Genomic DNA, 26,974 nt, shown 5'->3' with positions numbered 1-26,974 from the left:
TGTAATTGTACTTGTAAAGTCCTTTTAATGCCACCTTTTAGAACCTAACTTTACAGTTATAAGTCGCATTCGTAATAATGCACCTACATTACAAAAGAACAAACGAGGTAGTTTGAAATTTAATTCGCCACCTTGATCGTACGCCATTTGCAGGATTGTTTTTATCAAAAGAAACAAATCAGTTAATATCAACGGCACGCGCAATAAACACTGTCGTTAGTTTTATTGAAATTTTCAATTACGTCGAGTCGTGTTTCTATATCGAAAAATACGTTTTGATTAATTTACCGTATGACGATAACAAAGCACATGTGTTGTTTCAGAGACTAATCGTGATTAAATATTGATTTTACAGTTACTTTGCATAAAGCCATGCCACTGCCGGTTAGAACTTTACGCTTGCTCGCTTTACGCACTGACAAAAAAAAGTGAGTTGTTAAGATCCAATTATCGCTTATTATCAATGGTACGGTGTCGTAACGATGATACTCCAGATGCAGTTAATTGGAGATGCAAGTCAGGACCCGGACTGCAATGAACACGGATCATTACTCTAATTTCCTCCTGACCGTTCTCGTTTCCCTTCGAATCCGCCCTTTGATCCACATAATCATTTTCGAAGGTTGTTCGTTTAACAGGGGAAAAGTTAATATTGCTGCATTAGGAATGTTAAGAGGAAAATTATTGCACTAAAAGAAGCAACTTTCTGTGTATATTCTTCGATTTACTTAACTGGAGGAGTTTAATTAAAAATGTTCTTCTTTCTATTAGTTCTTGCGTCAATTAAAAATCTTTTTGTAAATTATAGAGAGTTAATTACCATGATTATTTATACCGCCTTCCTACACTTTTCTCTGATAGCAGTCTTTAATTTAGTTCGAAAGCCCGTAGGGCCCGCTGTAAAATGAGCAAATCTACTAATTATAGTGAGCGCGTATCCAAGATCCTGGCAGAATAGGATGCCTTAGGAACGAGGGCTGCAGATAATAGGTCAGTCCGGTATTTAATTAGTGCTAATTGGTACTCGTAATTAGTATTAGAACTAAGTCTTCACAAAGCAGTTTGGAAATCCTATCGCTCTGCCATTCATTCTGACTACCCTGAGAGTTAGTTTACGAATACTTGGAATCTAGTTCTCATTTGCCGACACCTTTATTCGTATTAACAGGAAATGCGAGCTTTAATTTGGTCAAATACTGATTTTCATGCAATTAAAATAATTTACTTCAGAGTTAGGGAAAAGATGATTATTTTTATGTAGGGTGACTTTGATGAATCGCAGTAAATACTCCACACGCCTGATAAGTGGTTGGCGGTAAAGGAACAAGTCGTTCCTATTAAGGATGAAATGTGTCGCTGATGAGCTTTGAATTGTAGAATTATCGCCACTGATTGTATAGAGCGAGCGATGAGATAAGCCAAGGTTGCGGCAGTCATTGGAAAAACTTTTCGAGTTAAATAATCCGAATAAACTCACAAAAGAAAACTTTATAAACAAAACGTGTTACACTTACTTTTCTACTCACTTTAGGTAGGTACATAAAGTTTCACAGATTTTACTACTAATTTACTGGTTTGCATATTTCCCTATTGTCAATCTACTTATTCTGCATATTATTATGTATACCTAAGTACATTTAATAAAAATTACTTAAGAGTAGTAAAATATGATGTTTATTAAATTCCGGATTTTTTTTAAGCTTGATAGGTACGGGATCTCCGGAATTAGGACAAACAAAAACGTACTCGATAGCCCTTGAAAGTCAGCGGTGACCTACAATTTTGGTTTGGGGTTCCTTTTGTCGTCACGGAAAAGCTAGGTGGAAGATCGACTTTCAAGGGCTATCTAGAGGGCTATCATCTAATAATTTCAATCTGAATTATTTTTTTCTATTTAAATACCTTTGTTTGTGAATTCTGCCATTTTGGATTTATTTAACATGTTGTTATCGAATTTATTTGGATTCCACTTGGTTATTTTCTAAGTGAAAAGTAAAAATGTAATGCCAATATTAAGGATTTTTGAGCAATAATTTCACATTCCGATACATTTGTGATGAAATAGTAGATTACATACCGAGGTGGAAAGTATTTTGTTCCTGTCAAGAATAAGTTTGATACCCGAGAGCGCAGTTCGAGGGCAGCATTAAAATCTTGTAAGTAAAACTGAGTTGAATTACACATTGCTAACCTGTTAACAAGTTTCACTAATAAAAATCTAAATTTTCCTTCTTTCGCGAGCTTTAAGACTGTCTTAATTCGTCTTTAATTGATCTAATTAAGCACTGATAGTTTTGGCGTCACGACGCCTTAAACATTTAATTTTTAGCTATTTGTGAGAGTTTTTGGAACTAATCGCTAATTTAATTTGTTTTCAATATAAATGTGTTAAAAATATTTCCGTTGTGATTTTAGATTTTATACAAATTATGTTTTAAATTTGAAGAAAAAATGTTGTTTTATCAAGTTAGTTTCCAAATTTATTACGTCAAAATTGGGAGAAACTGTCAACATCTTGTGTCACAATAGTAATTTAGATGTCAAGGCCGAAAAATTTTGGTAGCCTCAGTAAAATCGCAAAAACTTCCAAAAGCATTTTTGGGATGTGTGGGATCTATACTATCTTTTAGGACAACAGATTTTAAAAATTAAAAAAAATATCAAGTGACTTTTAGCCTGGATTTGTTTCTTCCTAATTCGATTCAGTGTACCGAATCACAAAATTTTTAAGCAAAAATTACAATTTTTAGGAATTTTTTTTTTTCTAGATCGAGCGAAAAATTCAATTTTTTTAATAATACGCCGTAAGCCCGACAATTTTAACAGTGAAACAGTGAAATTTAGTGGACTTGTTCCTTCCTAATTGGAAATTTACTGTACCAAATTACAAAATTTTTAAACAAATATTGCAGATTTTGGGAATTTTTATTTTCCAGGACGAGCAAAATACTCAAAATTATTGTTTTCAATCACTGAAATTTGGTAAACTTGTTCCTTCTTATTTAGGAATTTAGTGTACTAAATAACCAAATTTTTGAACAAAAATTACAAATTTTGGGAATTTTAATTTTTTAGAACGAGCGCCGTAAATCGGATAATTTCAACGAGAAAATAGTGAAATTTGGTGGACTTGTTCCTTTCTAACTGAAGAATTAGTGCACCAAATTAGAAAATTTTTGGAACAAGAATTACAAATTTTGGGCAAAATGATGAGCAAAAAATTCAAAATTTTTCTTTATGCGCCGTAAATCGAACAATTTTAACGATAAAACAGTGAAATTTTGTGAACTTGGAGATTCAATGTAGTAGATTATAAAATTTTGGAAATTTTTATTTCCTAGGATAAGCAAAAAATTTAAAATTTTTGTTACTGCGCCGTAACTCGGACAATTTTTGCGATACAACAGTAACATTTAGTAAATTTGTTTCTTTCCAATTGGGAATTTAGTGTACTTCATTACGAAAATTTGGAACAAAAATTACAAATTTTAGGAATTAAAATTTCTAGAATGTGGAAAAAATTTAAAATTTTTGTTTATGCGCCGTAAATCGGATAAGTTTAACGATAAAATAGTGAAATTTGGTTCACTTGTTCCTTTCTAATTTGGGATTAGGTGTACCAAATTACAAAATTTTGAAACCAAAATTACATTTTTTAGAAATTTTTATTTTCTAGGTCGAGCAAAAAATTCCATGCAAACGCAGTTTTCCGGTCTGTTTACATCTCTTCGAAAACGTTAAGAAAGGACGGCGGCCTAAAAACATATTTTGCCACTGTTCCGTCATAATTTTGAATACTAACTTGAGAGAAAAACATTCTTTTTTAATTTTAAACACAATAATTTGCATTAGATTTAAAATAAAAACTCAGATATTTTGTCACAATTATGTTGAAAAATTGAATTAGCAAATATTTCTGCCAAAACTCAAAAATCGCCGAAAACTACAATTCTTATTAGAAGTCGTGTCGCGACGCTAAACGAACCATGATAAAAAACAAATTATTGCATTACATTTTGGAGCTTGATCAACTATACCTAAGCCTACGAAATTTTGCAAATTTTTATCTTTAAAATAAAGACGATTTCGGGATGACCATAAGTGTCATTGGCATTAGGTTCGAATAATTTTACATTCTTTTAACTTTGCTTTGCATATAATGTTGACGTGTTATAAGAAAAATTAATGTAGATTTGAAATCAGCACAAAAAAAAAATTACATATTAGCAACGCCACTTGTTTTCTTTTGATGTAAACTATTGTAATTTATCAAACAATTAAATTAAAATTATAATAAATTAGTAGTTCCAGCTTGCTTAATAACGCCAAATTGCAAAATTATTAAAAGGATGAAACAGATTTTTGACACTCCTGTTTTATAATAAACCAGATCAAGTATTTTTAGTTTATTATAGAGAAAATTATTTTGAAATTTGTCTAGTGACACCTTCAAATTTGGTTTTACTGCATCTAGATTTTATAAAGCTAATGCAGACGATCAAATGGGTATTTTTTACGAGGGAATAAAAAGCATCTAAAAGATCACTATCGAAATGAGGTCATGTGAAGTTACATTTGCGCCAAGATTAGCATAGGTTCGTTCAATGAAGTCAGATAAAAATAAGCACTGATAGTGGCACTCGACTACAGCCGCCAGTCACAATTGATTGGACCACTCTATCACCCTGCCGATACCACCCTCTTTAGTGACTATTTTAAACCGATTGATGGTCCATCTCGAGGGGACCTGAGATAACTGTGACAATTCCATGAAGATGATGAGTCATGATCCACCGGACAAAATTCATCTAATCTCAAACATTGTTAAATGAGGGGATATAAAAAGTAACGAAAAGGCGTCAGCAAGAGATAAAATAAAGACATGCGGTCGGGATATTGGCCAATAGAAGAGCGGTCTGTAAGCCCACCCTGAAAAACCAAATTTCCCGATTCTTTTCAGCAGTGGTCATTATTAAACGCTTTGTTCAGCAAGAAAACCCAGTTAGACCCAATAGCTGCCGAAATCTCTTGTTATATGATCCCGACAATCGACTCTAAAGCCAGAAGATGTCGCCAAGATAACAAATGAAACAAGCTTCCGGAGAGGGCGGAGACACCAAATGATTGAATTCAAAGCAGAATCGAACCGTTTCCTTTTATTGTAGAGAGTTTTTATAAGGCCACTATTTAAGTCACAGATGCAATAAAAATCTTGCTTCCAACTGATTACTTCTGCCACAAAACCCGGAAATTAAGAAAAAAAATCTTCGAATGACATTAACGACTGTTTCCGCAGTATTTTACAAATATGTTCAGTAAAAAGCGACAGATTTACTCGTTTGGATGTTGCGGAAAACGATCAGACATTCAGTTTCAAAAAATAAACATTTTCTATTTAATTCCATAAATTTCGCAGTTTTAATGATGAAATGAAAGGCGGATTTTAATGACAGCGCACCTAAAAAAGCCCCACAAAAGCACAACTTTAGACGTTTTTAATTAAAGTTAACACTAAGTTGCTTTAAAACAATAAAAGCAAGACAATAATGCAAGTGTAACTTAAAGAAAAATCTAACTAAATACAATGAACATTAAAAGACAATCTAGAGAAAATACAAAAAGAATTTATAAGTTTATAAAAAGACTGAGAATCTAAAAACATCTGAAGAAATTAGGTATAGAATAAACTTTTAAAAATCTAAAAAGTAAATTAAAGGAGAACATTTTAATTCAAAAAATTGAAAGAGAATTGAGGGAAAAGAAAAGACAGAAAATTCGAAGAAAATTTGAACAATACAAAAAGAAGCCATCAAATTATAAAAAATTTAGAGACTTTAATAAACAGTATACATATATTAAAATTCTAAGAGAATTTGAAAACAAATTTAACGAAAATCTTAAAAAAAAAAGATTTTACTAGGAGAAAAAATTCTATAGAACGTATAGAGATTCTAAACTGAATTGACGCAAAATATAATGAACAGTAAGTGACCAAAATAGAAGAACTTAAAAATTATTCCAAGAAAAAATTAAACTCAAAATGAATATGAACTCTAAGAAGAATAGAATTGGAGAAAATCTGAAAAAAGTCTAGAGCATCTAAGAAGGATTGGACCACATCTACTGAAGAAATCCAGAAGATCTGCAGAAATTTGAGATGATCTGAAGTTAGTCTGAAGTTTCATAAGGCAAATTTTAAGGCATGAATCCAAGTTTATAAAACGAGCGTCAAGGCTGCGGGTTTATTAAGGATGAGTGCCTTAATGGCCTTATGAACGAGGTTTTATACTATTTTTTCTAATTTGTTCTTGTTACAGAGCTATTTTTGCTATTTCCGCATTTGTTTTCGGTGCTTTAATATCCCATTTCGATACGGAATGCTGTAATAGCTTTGTTTCCATAGCAATTTGGAAATGTTTCAAATACAAATTAGTGAAAAAAATATAAAAAATGGCGTGGATATTAAAAATAAGGGAAACTGCATTTTAAGAAAATCCAAATTAGTAAATTTAAACAGATTTAAAATATCCAAGGAAAATATAACAAATTTCTTATTTACAATAAAGATAATCTAGAAGAATTTAGAGATCAATGCAATATAAGTTCTAAAATTTTCTACAAAAGAATGTAAGAATATAGGAATCTTAAAAACATCTATAAAATGTAAGAATACCTAATTTATAACAATTCAAGGTTCCAAAGAAATCAAAAAAGAAAGAAAGAAAGGAGAAGAAAAAGATAAATAAAGATAAAAAAACTTAAAAAAAACCTAGATAATTTAAAGAAAAATTAATAAATTATCGCTTATGCACCGTTAATAAAATTAAAACAGAACCAAAAATTTATGAATTTAAAAAGAAATTTTCTACCTATCATAACAAAAAAAATTAAACGAAATGAAACTCAATACTCTAAGAAAAATCAAACAAATAAATAATTTAAAAATCTAAAACCAACTAAATAGAACATACAGAGAGTATGAACTGAATCCAAGAAAAATCTAAAAAATTCATTCATAAAATCTAATATTTGTAGACAACCAACAGAAGTGTGAAATCCATTTAAGTTAATATCTAGTAGTATCAATTTCTTAAGAAACCCAATATTTTCTCTGCGCCCAAAGCCTCGAGTCAGTTGAGTCTGCCTCTAGATAATAGAAAACAATTTGTCAGCCCTTATTTATTGTGCCAAAATAAAAAAAAAATTAGTACGTCCCAAAATTTACTCACTTTAACAGTTGTAATAGTAAAAAGACGTAATTTGAATGAATAATTTATTATTACTTGCTTTGCTTTGTTTTGCTTTGTTTTAATTTTCAGAATGAATCAAAAGATTTGACTGCGTATGAAATTATTGATACCATCTCTAGGTTGGAAAACAATCAGGAAATTCCACGTAACACGACGTTACGAATGCAAATAATCTAGAGAATCAAAAGAACCAAAAATTCAAAACCCACAAAAATAGTCAAAATACCGTTTGACAGTACCGACATATCTGTCAGTGTCTATAATTTCACAAACATGTTAACCGAAATTGGTGATGGAAAACCGACAGACATCCCCCAGGAAAAATACAATTCTGTTCTCTGGACTCCACATGAAAGATTATTTCGCGACAGGGAAACCATCAGAAATCCAGTTCTATCCAAAGTGACTGTTCCTTTTACGATCTCTCTTCAAGTGAAGTTACTTTGGTCAGTGTTTGGAACATACTTAGAGGAATTCAATGAAAACCAGTCGCAAAATGAGTTTCTCAACATGAATAAATTGGGCCTTACTGACACAGACATCCAAAATTTTGGCAAAATCGAGCAGGAGCGGTTCGATATTAACAATAACGTTTTTGATAAAATTACAAGAAAATTAAAAAGTGCAATCACGGAAACGGAGAAAATTGATTGTGGTTTTTTATTGCAGCAATCGAGGCAGTTAAGATTAGACGATTATAACGTGAATTTTAAATTGGAAATAACTGGAAAATAAAAGTAATTTTTAGGTAAATATGATCGACGACGGACTACGAAATTTTAGAAATCTGCGAGTTCTAGTACTGTGTGCCAACTGGATAAGCGACATTTCCGGAAGTGTTCTTCCACGTGGACTTCTGTTTTTAGAATTGTATGTCAATGAAATAAAGTCGGTGGAAAACTTGACGAGAAAGGCGCCGAAAAATATCCAACACCTTGGTTTAGGACGAAACAAGTTAACCAATGGTAAGTTTTCTCTCCTGCAAGTGGTACCACAACATCTCATTACTATATAATCTCAATTTACCGTAATTAATGAGCCATAACATCAAACACAAAGTGACAATAACAAACGCGTCTCCCCTCTGCTCGTCACGCCACCATAAAAATTATACGATGATGTCGGGTGTCTTATTTTCATGGGTGAACAGCGTTTTCGTTTCAAAATACCAATGATATATTTCTCCGTCATTACTCATCATTTCTCAATTAACCAAATTAGCCGACGCCATCTCTCGTTTGGCCATTACATGAATCCGTAATATCATAGTTCTGTTACTGCTGAGGCATTATCGAGGGTCGGATCGGACCGTAAAAGTTAACCATACATTAGCTCGACTCTGTCATTCTCCGTAATGGAATACATGAAAAGTTTTTCGCTGCTTGTTAATGTGAAATATTTACGGAAATTGATCATGAGAGCGTCTGGTAGTCATGCGGACTTTTAGTGGCAAAGTATCTTTGAAGGTAACAATTATGTTAACTCTACATAAAAAAGATGTTATTTTGAATTTGCCGCTATAATAGGTCTATTATAAATCAGTAAATCTGGGACTTTTACATCGATTTTTTATTAATATCGATTTTGCCAAAAAAACATCTATTTTTAATACATACAGGGTCCGGCAACACTTGTGTCCACGCCCAAAATCGTCTTCAATTTTAAAGATAAAATTTTGAAAATTTGCATACTCTCACAGTTGACAAAGCTCTAGAAGCTGACGCAAAGATTTGTTTTTTATCACTAATGGTTTTAGCGTCGCGACGCCTTAAAAATGTAATTTTTAGTTAATTGTGAGGGTTTGTGATATCAACCTCTAATTTTTTTTTTAATATAACTGAGTTAAAAATATCTCAGTTGTCATTTTAGATTCAATGCAAATTGTCTTCAAAATTTGAGAAAAAAATGCTGTTTTATCAAGTTAGTTTCGAATTTCATTACGTCAAAGTTGTGAACTACGTTTACACCCATCTGTCAGCATCTTGTGTCACAAATGACATCTATCCTTTGGTTTGCTTTAGATTGTAACGAAAGTCTTACTTGGTGAAATTGTCGTCTTGTCGATGTTAATTAATGATTTTTGGTGTCCATAAAGTGCAACATGCCCGTGTTAATCAAAATTAACCTATATAAGAGTGAATGAAATGACTTGTGAAATTTTGGTGTAAACGTAGTTTGCCACTGCGCTGTTATAATTTTGAAAACTAACTTGATGAAACAGCGTTTTTTCGCAAATTTTAAACACAATGTGCATTAGATTTAAAATAAAAACTCAGATATTTGTATCATAGTTATATTGAAAAAAAATTGAATTCGCGAATTTTTCCGCAAAAACTCAAAAATCGCTAAAAATTATACTTCTTAGGCGTCGCGACACTAACCAAACCGTAATAAAAAACATATTTTGCGTCAGCTTCTAGAGCTTTGTCAACTGTGAGCGTATGCAAATTTTCAAAATTTTATTTTTAAAATTAAAGACAATTTTGGGGGTAGGCACAAGTGTTACCGCACCCTGTATATTTGTCATTTTAGCCAAGAATTGATTTAGAAACTTAACAACATAAGCCGACGATTTCCAAAAATTGCAAAAAAGAGTTAAACATTTTTGAATTTCTAAATTCCATGTTTTTGGTGTTTTAGATACCAGATTTAGATTTTTCTTAGTTTTCAAACCCTCTTCAAATATTAAATGGTCAAAATCTGAAAAGATGTCGAACATTCTGCGTGCGCTGAACAAATCGAAAAAAGCCTCTGAAATTCACCTCAATAAAATCACCTTCTTCTATATACAGTAGTCTGTACCCCATATACAGGAGAATGCAAATAATAGAAATGCCACACGAACACCACACCAGTGTGCTAGATGTTTCAATAAAAATCGATGATTGCGGTTTCAATATATGTATTTTATTTTACAATCTTGATTTTGATATTTCGTTTGGTTGGTTGTCAACGTATATTTTAGAATTTTGTTTATTCTTATTAATCTCGAATTTGTTAGTTTTTTTTGTTGTTTTTTTTATAATTTATTTACTTATTATTTTGTTTCTTACTTAAGGTTTTTATTTATTCTTGTTTTTTTCCTATTTGTTTATTATTTTGTTGCTTTATTAAGAATTTTATTTATTTTTGTTTTTCACAATAAACTATGCAATTTAAGTTAATTAAATTAAATGATTATTAAGTTTTTTATTTACTACTTTTCAAAAACGATTTTTTCTCCGATGTATTGGAGATGGATGTCATTGTGCTCTTGTTGAATTTAAGTTCAATATCGATATTTTTTACTGGATGTTCTCAGATTTACATTAGAGTACTCAAGTCGTTTATAAGTAAAGTCCGTTTTTTTATTAAAAAACCACCAATACCGCACTCTCCCAGCACTTTACAACCGGCAACATGGTCGATGGTGACTTTTTGGTAATAAAATCAAATAGGTTAGCTGCCTAATTGACAATTTGATTACACAAAAAGACCTTTCAGGCTGTGCCGAGTCTTTTCACTATTAAATCTTTTGATTTGCAATCCAACAGGCTGTAAAAGAAATGTTTTTAACGGAAACACTGCATAATTTTCAGAAATGTCAAAAATTTGACAACTATTTTCTCACCAAAAATCTCCCTAGGCAACGTTGCCGGTTGTAATGCAGGAGAAAATTGCGGTGTTGGTGGTTTAAAAAAAAACGGATGTATAAGAAAACTCAAAGTAGGAAATTTTGTTTTTAAGAATTGGCAGAACTAATTAGTCTGGCTGTCACCCGTTTCCTGTTAAGTTCTTGGTCAATTTCACCATTACGGATTTTACGATTTGTGTTTCGTCATTTTTTGTAAAATGGAAAATAAACTTTTTTCCCTCTTGTGAACTCAATCAGGGGACATACTGTAGATGTGAATACAGGTTGTGAGGTTAGGTTAAAATTCAGTGACAGTGAAACTCAATAAATGTCAAATTTTAAATTAAATTTGAAAATCAAGTGGCAAGTCGTGGTTACAAAACCATTACCAATCGTGTAACACGAAAACTCTTAGATTTGGAAAATTTAAATTTTTTATTAAAAAAAAGGATGTAAATTCGAAAATATAGTATAAAGGACTTGTTTTATAATGGCCATTATAAAACACGTTCTTTAATATACTAAAAGATTTACTTTTTAATGTAGGGAAAGAATCCGCCAATTAAAGAGACACTTTGGGAAACGCGACCAGCAAGCCGCACACACTCCTCGCACTTCACCATGAATAAAATGCATATTACATAGGTCCCATAATCCGTCGTAAATATGAGAAATATTTTCAAATTAAAGAGCAAAAAACGATTGGATCTTAAATAATTAGACAATTTAATGCAAAAATCTTAGGTATCTCTACGAATTTATGAATGATTATGGTGGCTCAGCGAAAGCTAGGTTTTAAATTTGGCATCGAAACCCCAAACAGCGTGTATAATGTATAATACGTGTTTTCGTAGAAATTCAGCTAGAACAAGAATCGGAAAAGCAAGGAAATAATTGAGTTTTGATGTTGGATTGAAGTTGATCCGGCATTAAGTTTGATTAGTGTCATTGTCTGTTTGGTGCATTTGCGGTTGAAAGTGGTGGAACGTCACCCTTCTGACAATATAAGCTGGAGAGTGTGTCGCATAATTCGTAAAAATTCTCCCAATCTAATAAATAATAATTAAAAAATAAACGAGACGGTATTATATCAAATGTCACCTGGGTGTCGGAAATTTTTCACGGAACATTTGCACACATTTCATTTTATGCGAACGAGGTGGCTTTCGGACACAACCCGGTGGACCAACAAAGTCTGACAAAACGAGATAAAAGTTTATACAACCCCTTTACGAGGCCATAATAATTAATAATACGGACATGCAGGTCCGCATCCGCGACATTAAATCATAATATGTTTATATGACCGCTGTGTTAATAAGTGTTAGTCTGGCGGCTGAACGGCCAATCCGACGGTTACGTTCATAGGTGGACTTGTGGGTGGGTTGTAAATCTGCACACCTGCCGCTGCTTCACGATAAAATATTGCTATTTTTATGATAATAGTGAAACCAAACTACTACATCTATTTATATCTACTATTTTTACATTGTGTTTTATATTTTATTCTTTTATTTTGGTTGTGTTTCATTGCCCGCCTTGTCACCGCAGAAACATTATAACCCACATGTGCAGAACGCTACCATACTGCAAATCCATTGTTCAATATGGTGGGTACAAGAAAAAAAGCTTAACAAAGACAAATTGATTCTCACTCGATTAAAGGCTTCAGAAGGAGGTCTATAAATTTGTCCTGCAATTTGTAACTTAGCAAAAAGTAGCAGCAACAATTCATGAATATATCGTGTGTATGAAAAAGGACGAATTAAATATTCAGCACGCATAAAGAAGCATTGAAATTTCCAAATATTAAAATATTTCTTTAAAAAAATTGTACTGGAATGGACGATAAAGCTTGTTCTAGTATGAATTTTAAACACAGAATATCGTCATTCCCTGTTAATTTACACCCAACAAAATTGAATATTTCAGAAAATTAGCAGTAAATATATCAAATACAACAGTTTCCAACGTTGCAGTGATATCTAACAAAAATATTAACACATTTTATGATAACTATTAACGTTATTAAAGGGGGAAATAGGGTTAGGACAGCGTTTTCTCATTGATTTTCATGATTTTTTTACAGTATAACAGTACAATATAATTTATTGAAAGTTTGACAATATTTTATACATATATTCAAGTCTATACTGTAAAATTTTTGAAGTATTTCCTTAAAAAACACCGAAGATATTACCTACACCATATTGCAGGTCCCCATCAAATTCGGCAATTTGCGTACATCCTGGAGAGCGCAATTTTCAGGTTTAATTTTTTACAGAGGTCAATACAAAAATGCATGATTTTTACCATTCTTTTTAAATTTTATTAAAAAAATTTAATAATGATAATATTCCGATTTCAGGTTCATATACTATAAATAAAGTACCTGCAAATTTTCAAAACGGTTGGTCAAAAACTTTTCAAGCAAGATTGTACGCAAGTTCACCTGAAGGACCTGAAGGAGGAGACTGATTTACGAGTATAACAACAGAACGAGTCGGAATTTTTGTTTGAAATTTTGAGAACATATTTTTCAATAGTTTCTCTAACAATTTATGAAATAAAAAAAAGATTTTATGAAACTTATAATTCTATTTCACCCCTTAACGCATTCAAAACGAATTCAAAACGAATGCGGTCATAGTTTTGTTAGGAATAGGAAGTGTGTTTTTAAATGTTACAACTGTCAAAAAAATTGATTATGCGGCATTTATTCTTAATATTAATAACTTTAATTTAATTTAATAACAAAATTGTAGTTTCTCTATAAAGCTCGCGTTTCTGAATGATTTAGAAAACATGTAAAATCATAAATAGAAATATGCATCAATAATTGTTAAACTAAAGTTGAAATTTTTTGAATCATATGGGGTGTCTAGAAGAAAAGTGGTTGACCGATTTTAAAAAAGCACATTTGAACTTGTTTTACTTTTAATTTATTGGTATTTTTTTATTGCTTTCACTCTGTAAAAAATATTAAGAGTTTTCTTGTCTTAAGGCCAGAAACATTTTTTGTTAAAACACCAAATAAACTTTTGATTGATGGATATATTAGTTAATGCAAAAATTTAAATTCTTGAGCTTTGTCCAATTTTTTTCTGACCCACCCATATGGTTCTTACTTAAAACATTCTTAATTAACATCGAATAAAAAATGTGTATTGTAAATGTGTAATAAAAAATCGGTATGATAATTTTTGAGTTATATAGGGATTGGCAACACTTGTGTCCACCCGCAAAATAGTCTTTAATTTTAAAGATAAAATTTTGAAAATTTGCATACGCTCACAGTTGACAAAGCTCTAAAAGCTGACGCCAAAATTTGTTTTTTTTCACTGATAGTCTTGTTGTAGCGACGCCTTAAAAATGTAATTTTTAGTTAATTGTAAGGGTTTGTAATATCAACCCCTAATTTTTTTTTTTTCAATATAAATGTGTTAAAAATATCTCAGTTGTGATTTTCGATTCAATGCAAATTGTCTTCAAAATTTGAGAAAAAAATGCTGTGTTGTCAAGTTAGTTTCCAATTTCATTACGTCAAAATTGGGAACTACGTTTCCACCCATCTATCAACATCTTGTGTCACAAATGACATCTATCCTTTGGCCCGCTTTAGATTGTAACAAAAGTCTTACTTGGTGAAATTATCGCTTTGTCGATGTTAATTAACGATTTCTGGTGTCCATAAAGTGCAACATGCCCGTGTTAATCAAAATTAACCTTTATAAGAGTGAATAAAGTGATAAATTTTGGTGTAAACGTAGTTTGCCGCTGCGCTGTCATAATGTTGAAAACTAACTTGATAAAACAGCGTTTTTTTCGCAAATTTTAAACACAATTTGCATTAGATTTAAAATAAAATCTCAGATATTTGTATTTGTTGAAAAAAAATTGAATTCGCGAATATTTCCGCAAAAACTCAAAAATCGCTAAAAATTATATTTCTTAGGCGTCGCGACGCCAACCAAACCCTGATAATAAACAAATTATTGTTTCAGCTTCTAGAGCTTTGTCAACTATGAGCGTATGCAAATTTCTAAAATGTTAGCTTTAAAATCAAAGACGATTTTAGGGGTGGACACAAGTGTTGCCGGACTCATTACAAAAATTATTTGTTTTTTTAGAACATAATATATTTTTTTTAAATCATGAAAAGTACTGACCCTAACAAGTCGTTGTAACACTTGTTAAATTGGCTTTCTAAAAGAGTTTTGAAGAAAATCAATATATATCCACTGGAGCCGAAAAATCATTTTTTAAAAATACATAGTTTACTGATATTAACAGCAATAAAATATAAAAATGTTAGAATAATTCAAAAAACATCTTAAAGTGTATAACTGGATCAAATTTGACATTTATAAGTCGGTTTATAATTATAGATTTTTTTCACAAATAAAATTCTTATCGTTTAAGATAAAGAGAAAGCTAGTTTTGGAGATATCAAACTCTAAAAATGTTGGAAGTAAAAAAATGTTGTACAATTTAGTTGTCCTAGAATAATTTTGGAAATAGTTCTGAAATGTACGTAGGTACTATAATCCTGCGTAAAAAAGGCACGTTGCATAACATTATCTACACAAGACAAAAATGAAATACCATAAATAAATTTTAAAACAAAATTCAGATGTTATTCTTAAGTATCTCTTGGACACTATAATGTTGTTAAATCGATTTGTATTTTTATAGCAACTAGAAATGCCGCTCAGAAAGTGTGGTGTTTTTGAAAATAATAATTCTAGATACATCACAGTTAACGCTGTATTAAATCTTTAATTTAAATTAATTATTTAACATTATCTTAATGCGACATGTGGCCGTTTTACTATCAATCAAATGTCAGTAATCGTCAAATAAGTTGCGAGAGCCTTTGGTTGGTAAACTACGGAACAAGACTACGAAGAATCAGAAATTTCATAAAAATATAAAAAAGGTCGATTATGGACAACTATTCTAATTTCCCGGTTTACATTTTAGCTAATTTATGTAATAAATTAATCCTCCATTGTCTTCACCCTCGACCCCGTAATTAGATATTCATCGATAAAATACACAAAGCGGCGTTATTAATTAAAGTTCGGACAAACCTATGAAGGAATAAAAGGACAAAACTGGCATTATCAGAACAGAGCAGGCGTTGAGGGCGCACGAAAGGCAGGTGTGTCTTGTGATTAACGTGATGTCGCCACACGGTAATAAATCAGAAATCATTAGGTGACAAGCCAATTATACATCACAGGGCTCTATGATGAGAACTAGTGACATTCGCGTATGATCTGAGTCGACTGGAACCCCATTTATCACAGCTGAGTTTCTCTCTTGGTTTAGACTTCCAGAGTCCGTTAATTACACGTCCTAGACGAGCCTGAAGCGATACGATGCTTTTATTACATGGAAATATTAATTAACACTACGCAAAAATAATAAAAGACAACACAACGATAAGCAACTACTGTGTTTTAGATTAGTTCGTGGAAAATTCGCTTCAGATTTGGTCTATGACGTGCTGGAAGAAGAAAAACATGAGTAAAAGCAAAACATGAAATCATATTGACAAAGAGTGTCACATTAAAAGAACAGAATTCAATTGAAACGTTATGCGAAAATAAAACGCAAAGTGATTCATTAATCAGGAAAAACGTTGGCGTTTTTGACAACAATGAACGAGCACTTCAAGTGTCAGTCTTTGTACCAATGTCAAGTGCAAGCAATGTGTGGTCGCTCAACTTCCATATAATTTATGCCACTTTTCCTACAAACAATACATACAGATTCGGCTGCGATGAAATTAAATTCGGAAAAATTTTGCTCACTTTCGGCTTTTGTCAACATTGTTTCCTCCTGTCTTGTTCTACATCAAATGACAAGTGATTTATGTGATGCCATTATTTATAAAAGCTTTGATGCTAAAGCTGTAAGAATAGGCAATTCGAGAGGAGTTTGTGTTGACGAGCGGCTACCTGTGAAAATCAATTGATATTGGCGCTACTTTATTGTTAAAAAGGTCAAGTGAAGACAAAACGGAAAAATTTTCCCCAACAATTCCGACCGAATTACCGCCCATTATTTTTGATGAGTTTTTTCTCATGTGAGGGTTTCATTAGTCCATTTACTTATTTTAGAACACACTGTCTGCCATTACTCCTAATTAGTTTTGTTCATCCGTCTGTTAAGAGTCTAATTTTACCGGTGCCACATGTTCCTCTTATAATTTTCATATAACATTTTGCTCGCTTTTAAAACATTCGCACAAATTAAACGCAAAACTTTTTAAAATTAATTTGCATATTTGCAAATTTAACTCGACCACTATTCGTCTCTGACCTAATTCGCTCGTCCCTACAATCGTTCCCTGTCCGCCATTTAGAAATACGAACAAACATAAATAAAGAATTAGTAAAATCCACAATACGGGAATTGCCTGACGTTTTGACGCGCTCACACTCTATCCCTTGGGTGTCAAAATTTTAGTTAAGTTTCAATTAAACTAGTCTTTAATATTTGATTGTAGTAATTTATTCTGCAAGCGCTACTTCACGTTTTCGACCGGAATTGGTCTAATCCGATATTTTGCCACATCAACACTGAACAAACCGCAGCAAGCCAAAAATACGATTGCATGAATTTTTTAATGTTGCACCAAATCACCGAAATGAAAGAGGAGGATTCATTATTTAACTGACAAGTACAGATTTTTAAAATGGCACTCTAATATTCGATAATAATTAATTAATGACTTTAAAAAACGTTGAGCTTTTTTCTTTAAAAACTGTACCTACCGGTAAAAAACTAAAATATTTTATTAAAGGTTACTATTATTATTTATAATATTCGTACAGCTACATATTTTTTTATTATTAATAATACTCTTTGGATCTTTTCGATCAAAATTTGTTTTATCACCGTTAGTTAAGCGTCGCGACGCCTAAAAAGAATAATGTTTAGCGATATTTGAGTTTTTGTAGAAACAGTCGCTAATTCAAATTCTTTTCAACATAACTGTGTTCGTTTTTATTTAATTTATTGCAAATTGTGTTTAAAACTTGAGAAAAACATGTTGCTTTATCAAATTGGTTTTCAAAATCATGACGGAACAGTGGTAAGCTAGGTTTATTAAAAGTCACTTCATTCATTCTTACAAAGGTCAATTAGTAAACTCTCACAAATTGCTAAAAATTAGTTTTTTAAGGCGTGTTGACGCCAAAACTATCGGTGATGAAAACAAATTTTTGCATCAGATTCTAGAGCTTGTCAACTATTCTGTCTTACTTTTATTTTCTTATTTTTGTAGTTATTTTCCAAACATTTAAAATACATTGTATACAATAATTACAATACAGGCTCCGGCCAACACATGTGTCCACCCCCAAAATCGTCTTCAAATTTAAAGAAACTTTTGAAAATTTGCATACGCTTATAGTTGACAAAGCTCTAGAAGCTGACGCAAAAATTTGTTTTTTATCACCAATAATTTTATCGTCACGACACCTTAAAAATGTCATTTTTAGCTAATTGTGAGGGTTTGTGAAATCAACCCCTAATTTAATTTTTTTTTTCAATATAAATGTGTTAAAAATATTTCAGTTGTTATTTTAGAATTAATGCAAATTGTATTCAAAATTTGAGGAAAAAATGCTGTTTTATCAAGTTTGTTTCCAATTACGTCAAAATTGCGAACTACGTTTACACCCATCTGTCAACATCTTGTGTCACAAATGGCATGTATCTTTTGGTTCGTTTTAAATTGCAGCAAAAGTCTTACTTGATAAAATTGCCGTTTTGTCGATGTTAAATAACGATTTTTGGTGTCCATGTCCAAAGTGCAAAATGCCCGAGTTAATCAAAATTGGATTTCATATGAGCGAATGAAGTGAGTTGTGAAATTTTGGTGTAAACGTAGTTTGCCACTGCGCCGTCATAATTTTTAAAACTAACTTGATAAAACAGCGTTTATTTCGCAAGTTTTAAATGCAATTTGCATTAGATTTAAAATAAAAACTCAGGTATTTGTGTTACAGTCATGTTGAAAAAAAAAATTAAAATCGTGAATATTTCCGCAAAAACTCAAAAATCGCTAAAAACAAACCGTGATTAAAAACAAATTTTTTCGTCAGCTTCTAGAGCTTTGTCAAGTATGAGCGTATGCAAACTCTCAAATCTTATCTTTAAAACTAAAAAAGGGTTTTGGAGGTGGACACAAGTGTTGCCGGACCCTGTATACAGATGTCCCAGAACTCGCGCCACAAAGAGAAAGGGCTTATAAAGGCAAAAATTCTGAACCAAAAATTCGAAACAAAAATTTTTAGCTCAAAAAATAACCGAGTTAAAACGAAAAAACCGCAGCCAATCCCGAAGCTAATCAGAATTTTAAAATTGGTAATTATGGACTCGTACTAACACCTATTGGTCATATAAACATTACACTCTCGTTGCCTAGGAAATTTTGATGACCTTTTACTCCACTTCAAGAAAAAGCTTCGGGGATTGGTACTATTAATCTTAATCAGTTTTTTTTTTAATCTGGGACATCATATATATATATATATTTTGCTCAAATAAAATTTGTAGGTGGATCAACTTTCAAGCCACTCAGCGCAGCCTTTACACGTAACGATGGATTTGCACAAACCGAATATGGTAGTTTGCATAAATTTTGCACAAACTTTAAAACAACATTTACAAGAAACAATTTAATTATACGCAAACTGGTTTGTGCAAGCTAATTTGCGCAATTAAATCTATGCTCGTTCGACTTTTCCAAATCATTAAATTCTTCAATCTGCTTAAATTTTTAAAATCCTGCCAATTTTTAGGTTTCTTGGATCTTTTAGATTTATATAAAATTTGCCGGCTCAGGTTTTCTAGACTTTTTTAGATGTTCTTTAATTGGTCTGTTATTCGTGGTATTCGGGGTTTTGCGATTTTACTCTATCTTGAATCCATTTATTAGTTCGACGAGTTTCTCTGTTCCTTTCTTTATCAGTGGTTTTTGGATATTTTGGTAGTCTTCATATTATTTATTTAGTTCCTTTTCTTCACCTTCTTTCTATACTTTTTCTATCGTAAATTAAAGTCCTTTAGGTGGTTTCCTCTGTTTGTTTCCGATGGTTGGAGTTTTGTGTCTTCTTTTAAGTCGATCTTCTTGACAACTTGTTTAATGAGTGAAATCTTCAGATCGTTGATGGTGGTTTTCAGAATTTATTTTTGGACGTTTGGAGTTTCATTGTTGTTTCTTCAGGCTGATTCCAAATTGAATAGTGTTACGCAACGAAGATCCAGCCACTGTCGTCTAAAACCGGAGATCATGGCTATTTAAGCCTTAATTTTACCGAATCTGTAGTGTAAAAGTGCAGTAACAATGGTAGGTCCATATGAGGCTCAACAGATAGTGCCAGTTTAAATCAATTTAATTACGCGAAGAGGTACATCAAAATTTTTTTGTGATCTTTGTTGCGTAACACCATTCAATTGATGCTTCAAACGTCATGATGGGTCTAATAACAGGAGAATAAATACCAAGTTTGGTCTTTATACTTACCTTACTTCTCTAATTGAAAAGTAAGAAAAGTTGCCTCCAAATTTTCCTGATGTTTTTTTCGCTTTATGCTTACTTAGTTTGTATCTTCGTGAAATTCTTCTTTCCGTTGACTTTGATTTTCAATTTTTGGTTCTATTCCTGCAAAAGAATGTACAAATGCGGTCCTTGAAAGAAAAATTTCTTTTATTTTCTTCCTCAGTGCTTTTACCATTTTTAAAATGGTTGATCCTCGTTGTTGAGTTCTTTTCTTGTTTTTGGCTCATTTCCGGTTGTTTCTCTCCCTGAAAATCCAGTTGAATTAAGTACATCATTTGTTAAGCTTTTACTAGTTTCTACTTTTTTTTTTCTTCTTCTTGGCAAACTCTTTCGCGACGATCGTGTAAAAAGTAAATCTTTGTTGAACAGATTTTGGTTCAAAAAGTACCCGTTTCGTGAACTCTGTCTTTTGCACACCTTTTTGCTTAGATACGTCAAATTTGATTTATTTTGACATTTGATAACATAATTTCTAATTAACCTTTTTATTTTAAAAATGGAGAACGATTTATAATCAACTTTTTTTTAATTTTGATATAAAGAACAATTGTAGATAAAACATTGTAAGATACTCGTTTAAAAAGTCTCTTCAGGCATTCATCACACGTGTTTTAACCAGTTGCTTACGAACTTACGAAATAAAAATGACTTTATAAACTTATTTAAATACCTATTAATCTCGTCACAAACTTTTGAAATTTTATATTGAATCTTATTTGTTTTTGCATGTTTTGTCGCTATTTGATTGGCTACTTCTAATTTCTCCGTTGTTTCCTTAATTCTTCTCTGATTTCTTTAATGTTCAATCACTCGTTTTCAGGATACTTTCTACAGGGTGTTCAAAAAATAGCGGACCAACTGATAAGTACGTCAAACTCTAAGACATGGAAATACTGTTTAAAATTTTTATTTGAAGCTTTGTACGGGAGCAAAATAACTTTAAATATTGCGAAAAACGGCAACAGTGTTCAATTCTTTCTGTAATTATTAGCAGTATAATTTTGAGACCAGAGCAACACTTTGGTAGTTACAATTATTAATAAATCATGTTATTGGTTACTATGGTTTGCAATTAAATTTGATATCACCTGACCAGTGAAAGTCACAAAGTAGATCAAGAACCATTTGTTCTCTTCTTGGTGTGCGAATAGTCTTGGGTCCTCCATGATCCTGATAAATTTGGTTCCAATCGGCCCATCTCACTTACCTGTTGATAAACTCGTTGAAAAGTATTCTTGGAGGGAATTTGCCAGTTAGGAAATTCACAAGCCTTACTGCCCCTTACTGCTTCTCGACTGTTTCCTTCAGGTGTCGGTATATTCAGCAAAATTATACATCTTTTCTAGTTTGTGACACCTTAAAAATGTTTGACTTTTCTAAAAAACTGGTCATTGTCAGGCACTAGGCAACAATTAATTACTGAATTCTTGAAGTGAAATGTTGCCAGATTAATTTTGCGCTCTTGAGCTTAATTTTAAAAGTGCAAAATAACGTTTTGCATCAACATTTAAGGCATTTAAAGACTGTAAGTATGTAAATGTCACCCAAAACATGAACTCTAGTAGAATTTTGTAAACCTTGAGTTTATTATAAGGAAAAATTTGTGCCATAATTAGCGCCCCTTTAAGTGGCTGTAGAATTCCAACGAAGTACTCAATAATTGAAAAAACTTAATTTAGCTACCAGTTATTATCTGAAGAATTTTTGAACACCCTGTATATTTTTAATTCACAGTGTCTTTTCAAAGTCTTTTAAATTTCGATATCTTTTGAATTCTTGCGTTTATTTAGAATTTTCAATTCCAATAGATTTTAGGACGGAAATTATTTCGTATTGACAAAGTCTCTGTTTTAATCTTGTTGATAGCAGCATCTAAAATTAGCAATGAATTAATTTAACTTTCTGTTCTTATTCAGTCCAATAAAACAGTCTTTCATTTGTAATAATTAATTTAGTAGTTTCTGAATTATTATGTATGTATAAATTCTCTTAAATCACATTATAGTTTCTAAACTCTCATCGTATCGCAATTTCGATTCCACTAAATGTTTAGATGAAGCTTCATTGCAGCTCGTTGCAAACCTACAATTTAATAAATAAATTAAAAGGAATGCGCCGCAAAATTACACGAAATTATAAGAAAAATACATAGAGTAAAAATAGCCAATTTATGTATAAATATTTAAGCAGAACGGGCATTGATTTCTAATTCCTCTAGTGATGCTTTCCAAACTTCCGTGTTGTGTAGTAGAATGTTGTAATCTTTGAAAAATATAGGTTTGAGAGAGTAAATAAAATATTCATTGATGAATTGTGGCTATTAGTTTCCCAGGCAGCCGTGTTTTTCCCATAGAAAATCACCTGCAAAGTACTCGCATTATATTTATTTTCCTGCCATATCATTATCTGGCCAGAACACGCGTCCATAAAATATTCATTGCTACCATTCGTGTCAACTGAACATTTTCGTTTTTCTTCCAACTACCGAAAAAACTCGATTATTTTTACGCCAATCTCTTCATCTCGCCGCGTTATCGATACTAATTCACACTGTAATTTTACTTTGCAGTTGTCATAAATTTATGATGAATTTTCTTTCAATTATCAAGTTCCACGTGTAAGCCATTTTTGACATTTCCAAGCCTGAGTTGAATAATAGATTAAAACAACTTCAATTTGAGTCGGGAGACGTGCATGATCATTGTAGACATTGAAAAATGGCACATAACCATTGCTGTCCGAACTAAAATATTTAACACACTACATAAAAATTGAGAAGTTCATTTTCCTGAAACCATCAAGTCGAGTCGGACTGGACGTTTACATTATTAAGGTCCGCCAGGGAATGGATGTATACCGGAGGGAAAAATTACCTCGCGTAAAACTTTTACGCTTTTCTATTGACGAAAACCATGCAATTTCCCGACGATTGATACTAAAATAATAATAATATGTTGTCGCGCAACGTTGCTTTTTAATAACTGTGGAACTCAGAAATTTCTTAAAAAAATATTTATTCATTTAATTTTGTCTTGGAGACGTGCTGATTCAATGAATTTACTGTTTCTCAATGACAAAAAATTGTCGATCAAGAGAAACTAAACGAATTGAGAAATGCTAAATAAAAAAAATCTTAAATAAACACGAAATTGCACATTTCAGTTTAAACTGTTTTTTTTTCTTTTTGAATTGGTACAATGTAAAATTATTATTTCCAGATAGTGCCCTCCATCTACTGGGCGAAGCTGAACGATTCCAAAACTTGAAGTCTTTAGATTTGTCCGAGTGTGACATCTACTGTCTGGTAGATGTACTAACCGCTTTAACGGACCTTCAAGAGTTGAAAAGCTTGTTTCTACATGGAAATCCATGTTCGGTAAGAAATAGAAGACTATTTTTGTATAAAGACTTCTGCAAATATTTTTATTTGGAAAAGCGAGTGTTAAACTCCTTACAGATGTCTGAAAACTATCGTCTCTTTTTTTGATTTCTGTTCAAACAGACGAAACATCAAAGACCCATTTATTTCAACTCAATATTTTTACCTTTCAGATGGTCATGGGTTACAAAGAAGCAGTCTTACATTACCTCCCCAATTTGTGCATGTTAGATGGAGCTGAAATAACTGCATCCGACAGAGAACCTTCGGATGACTTCTTATCCGCGTGTAACACAGCTCAACTGGAATTGAATTGCGTCAAATTAATTGGTCTGCCAAAGCCACCAAAAACTGATGTAAGTTCATCCACATGATTTTCTTCTCCACCAATCGAGCACATCTTCAGAAAAAAGTTAAACAAACTATTCATATAGAATTCTCCATGCCATTGTTTCAAGAAAAATTGGAAAAGATCGAAGATATTGAGGAAGTTGTTCAAAAAAAACAAACAAAGAAGAAGAGCAAAGTTTCGGACAAATCAAGCAGTAAAAAAAGTAAAGCATCGAAATCGCCATACGCCAAACCAGATGAATACGATTCTCGACAAATCAACGACTACTTTCAGTCTGAGAGAAAAGCGTGGAACGCCAACATGAAATTTAATCCAGTGGTGTTAAAATCGCCCGAAGATAACTTGATGGCTTACAGAGATAGTTTTAGAAGTAGTGTTAACGTTCGTATTGTGTATTTGAAGGTATTTCAATAATAATTTAGCTGGATATTTGTGATTGTCTAATTTTAGTTTCGTCCTCCGGAAAAGAAAAAAGGTAAAAAAAGTAAAGGGAAAAAAGAAAAACCGAAGAAGAAAAGCAAACAGAAGAAAGAAAAAAAACAGAAAACCGATACGACCGAATCCCAAAAATCTGAGAAAGAAAAGCCGGTGAAAAAACCGGAAGAAACAATTTTAAAAAAAGTTACTCTTGCTAACTTCTACTGCGATTTATTTAGTATCAGTTGGAAAGAAGACATAAATTTCGTTTGGTCCGAGGATCCAAAATTTGAAAATAAAGCAATCGAATTGTCCGCGTATTTAGAAGTATTTTCGTCAAATTTATTCAATGTCTAATACATGAATGCAATTTTTAGAAACTAAAGAAAGAAGCGGAAGAAAAGGCTAGAATTGAAGCTGCATTGAAAGAAGAAAGAGAAGAAAAATTGAAAAATAAAGGAAAACAAGGAAAAGGTAAGAAGGGCAAAAGCCACAAAGACAAGGGCTCGAAGAAATCTAAGAGCTCAAAGAAATCTAAAGGCTCGAAGAAATCTAAAGGCTCAAAAAAATCAAAAAAGTCAAAGAATTCGAAAAAAGATACAAAATTTTTCAATTGCCAAGTTAGTTTTGGAGTATCAAGTCTTGCTCGAAAACTGGAAAAATTAGTTGGCGTGAGTGATGCTGAACCGAAAAAGAAAAAGAAAAAGAAGAAGTAAAAAGGAGAATAGAAGTATTTATTTTGAGTATCAACTGATTTCTAAATAAAAGTTTCAAGCAAAACTAGTTTCGTACGTAAAAAGTCGATTGACACAATAATTTAATAAATTAAGTTAATCTCGCATCTAATTTGACGATTGGTGACATTTGGTTCGCGGAAAACCGATCACGCGTCACTTAAACATGATGTTAAGTACTTAATTGAAATTAAAGATTTAACGAAGCTTCTATAAACCGGCCCTATATTTGTGCATCAGTAAAGACCCTACAGTAAAATTGTCGGGTCTTAATTTGTCTAAAAGTGTAATCGATCTTTATTTATTTGAATGACTCAAACACGAAAACAGCACAGAATTTGAAAATTGCACCATTAGTTAGCACAGAATTCAACAAAATTATGGCATATTACTTAAGCTGTTTCCTGATGCATGATGCTCAAACTTGCCGCTTCTTAAAAAAGAATTCGTTGAAATCTGTATTTTGGGTTGCCTTCTATTGTCTGTTCGTTGCTTGAAATAACTCAAAAACAAAAAGAGCAATTTTTCGATTTAAATGACATATACAGAGTGTTTTTGAAACACACTATCAAGCAAAACACGGTTATTGGTGATTACAAATAGAATCAATTGACAAAAAATGCTGTATGTAAAAGTTTTTTCGATTTTGAGATAAAATTAATAAATATTTGACAAAATTTCCAGTTCGCCACTGGATACAAAAATATACTTTTGATTGCTTAGCAACTATCCAAAATTCGGTGTTTTATGTGGATATTTTTATTAGTGGTGTTTCAAGTACGTGGTAAAAGGTGTTTTTTATCGTTAGAAAACATAAAAAATAGTTAATTTGATTCCTTAGGACTGCCAAAGACCGTGTTTAATTTTTGGTTGTGTATTTCAAAAACACCGCCTGTATGTAATTCTACACTTCGCTCCCATAAACACTCTCAGGTTCTTAAAAGAGTTTAGATTAATCTAGCTAATATACTAGTCGTATCTTAAACGTACTGCTAGTTTACCACAATGTGTAGAAATAAATTCCCTATAAAGCTTAATATAAAAAAAACTAAAATTTAAATTTTTTTGACTTTTAGCCAGATATTTTATATTCTAGCCCACTGTGCAGCAAAAAATATTTCATCAAAGGCGTTTAGAAAAAAAGCAACCTTTACAATAATAAAGTACACAGTATTATTTATTAAGTCATTTTATTATTCAAAATAATCTTTTCACTTTTAAAATTATAATTTATATTAAAAATTGCAAATAACAGTGTCATAGAAATGACAGATTAAGGTCCGGTTTATATAATAATTTAATTCAAATTAAGTTAATCTCACAACTAATTTGACGATTCCTGACATTTGATTGGGAGAAAAATGATCACATGTCACTTTAATATGATGTTAAGTATTTAATCGAAATTAAAGATTTAACTGAGTTTCTGTAAACCGGCTCTAAGAAAGTAATTTTGATATGAATGGTTAATCGACCAAAAAGTTTTCTATAAATCTTGTAGTACAATTGCGTCCAAAAATAATGCACCATGGTATGAATATAAGATGCACCCAACAATACATTTTACCCCTAGAACTTTTGGGTTGGTCTGCTTGAGATCTAAGCGGTCAGTTTTTGTACAAGGGTGCGTCAGACAACCAAATTTTATT

General features: G+C 31.8%; 1 protein-coding gene across 1 annotated transcript; it reads left to right on the top strand.

Annotated features, from left to right (window-relative positions):
• Positions 1 to 7,523: 7,523 nt before the first annotated feature.
• On the top strand, positions 7,524 to 25,307 carry LOC148173879 (uncharacterized). The gene is made up of 7 exons (XM_088035707.1): positions 7,524 to 7,952; positions 7,999 to 8,215; positions 23,662 to 23,819; positions 23,996 to 24,178; positions 24,229 to 24,576; positions 24,625 to 24,918; positions 24,969 to 25,307. The coding sequence occupies exons 1-7, from the start codon at positions 7,524 to 7,526 to the stop codon at positions 25,305 to 25,307; spliced, it is 1,968 nt and encodes a 655-aa protein (XP_087891833.1).
• Positions 25,308 to 26,974: the final 1,667 nt, after the last annotated feature.

This window comes from Gnatocerus cornutus, chromosome 5, assembly GCF_029298725.1.
Source record: "Gnatocerus cornutus isolate USDA-ARS CGAHR chromosome 5, icGnaCorn1.1, whole genome shotgun sequence".
NCBI classification, from domain to species: domain Eukaryota; kingdom Metazoa; phylum Arthropoda; class Insecta; order Coleoptera; family Tenebrionidae; genus Gnatocerus; species Gnatocerus cornutus.
This window is presented reverse-complemented; position numbering and strand designations above follow the sequence as displayed.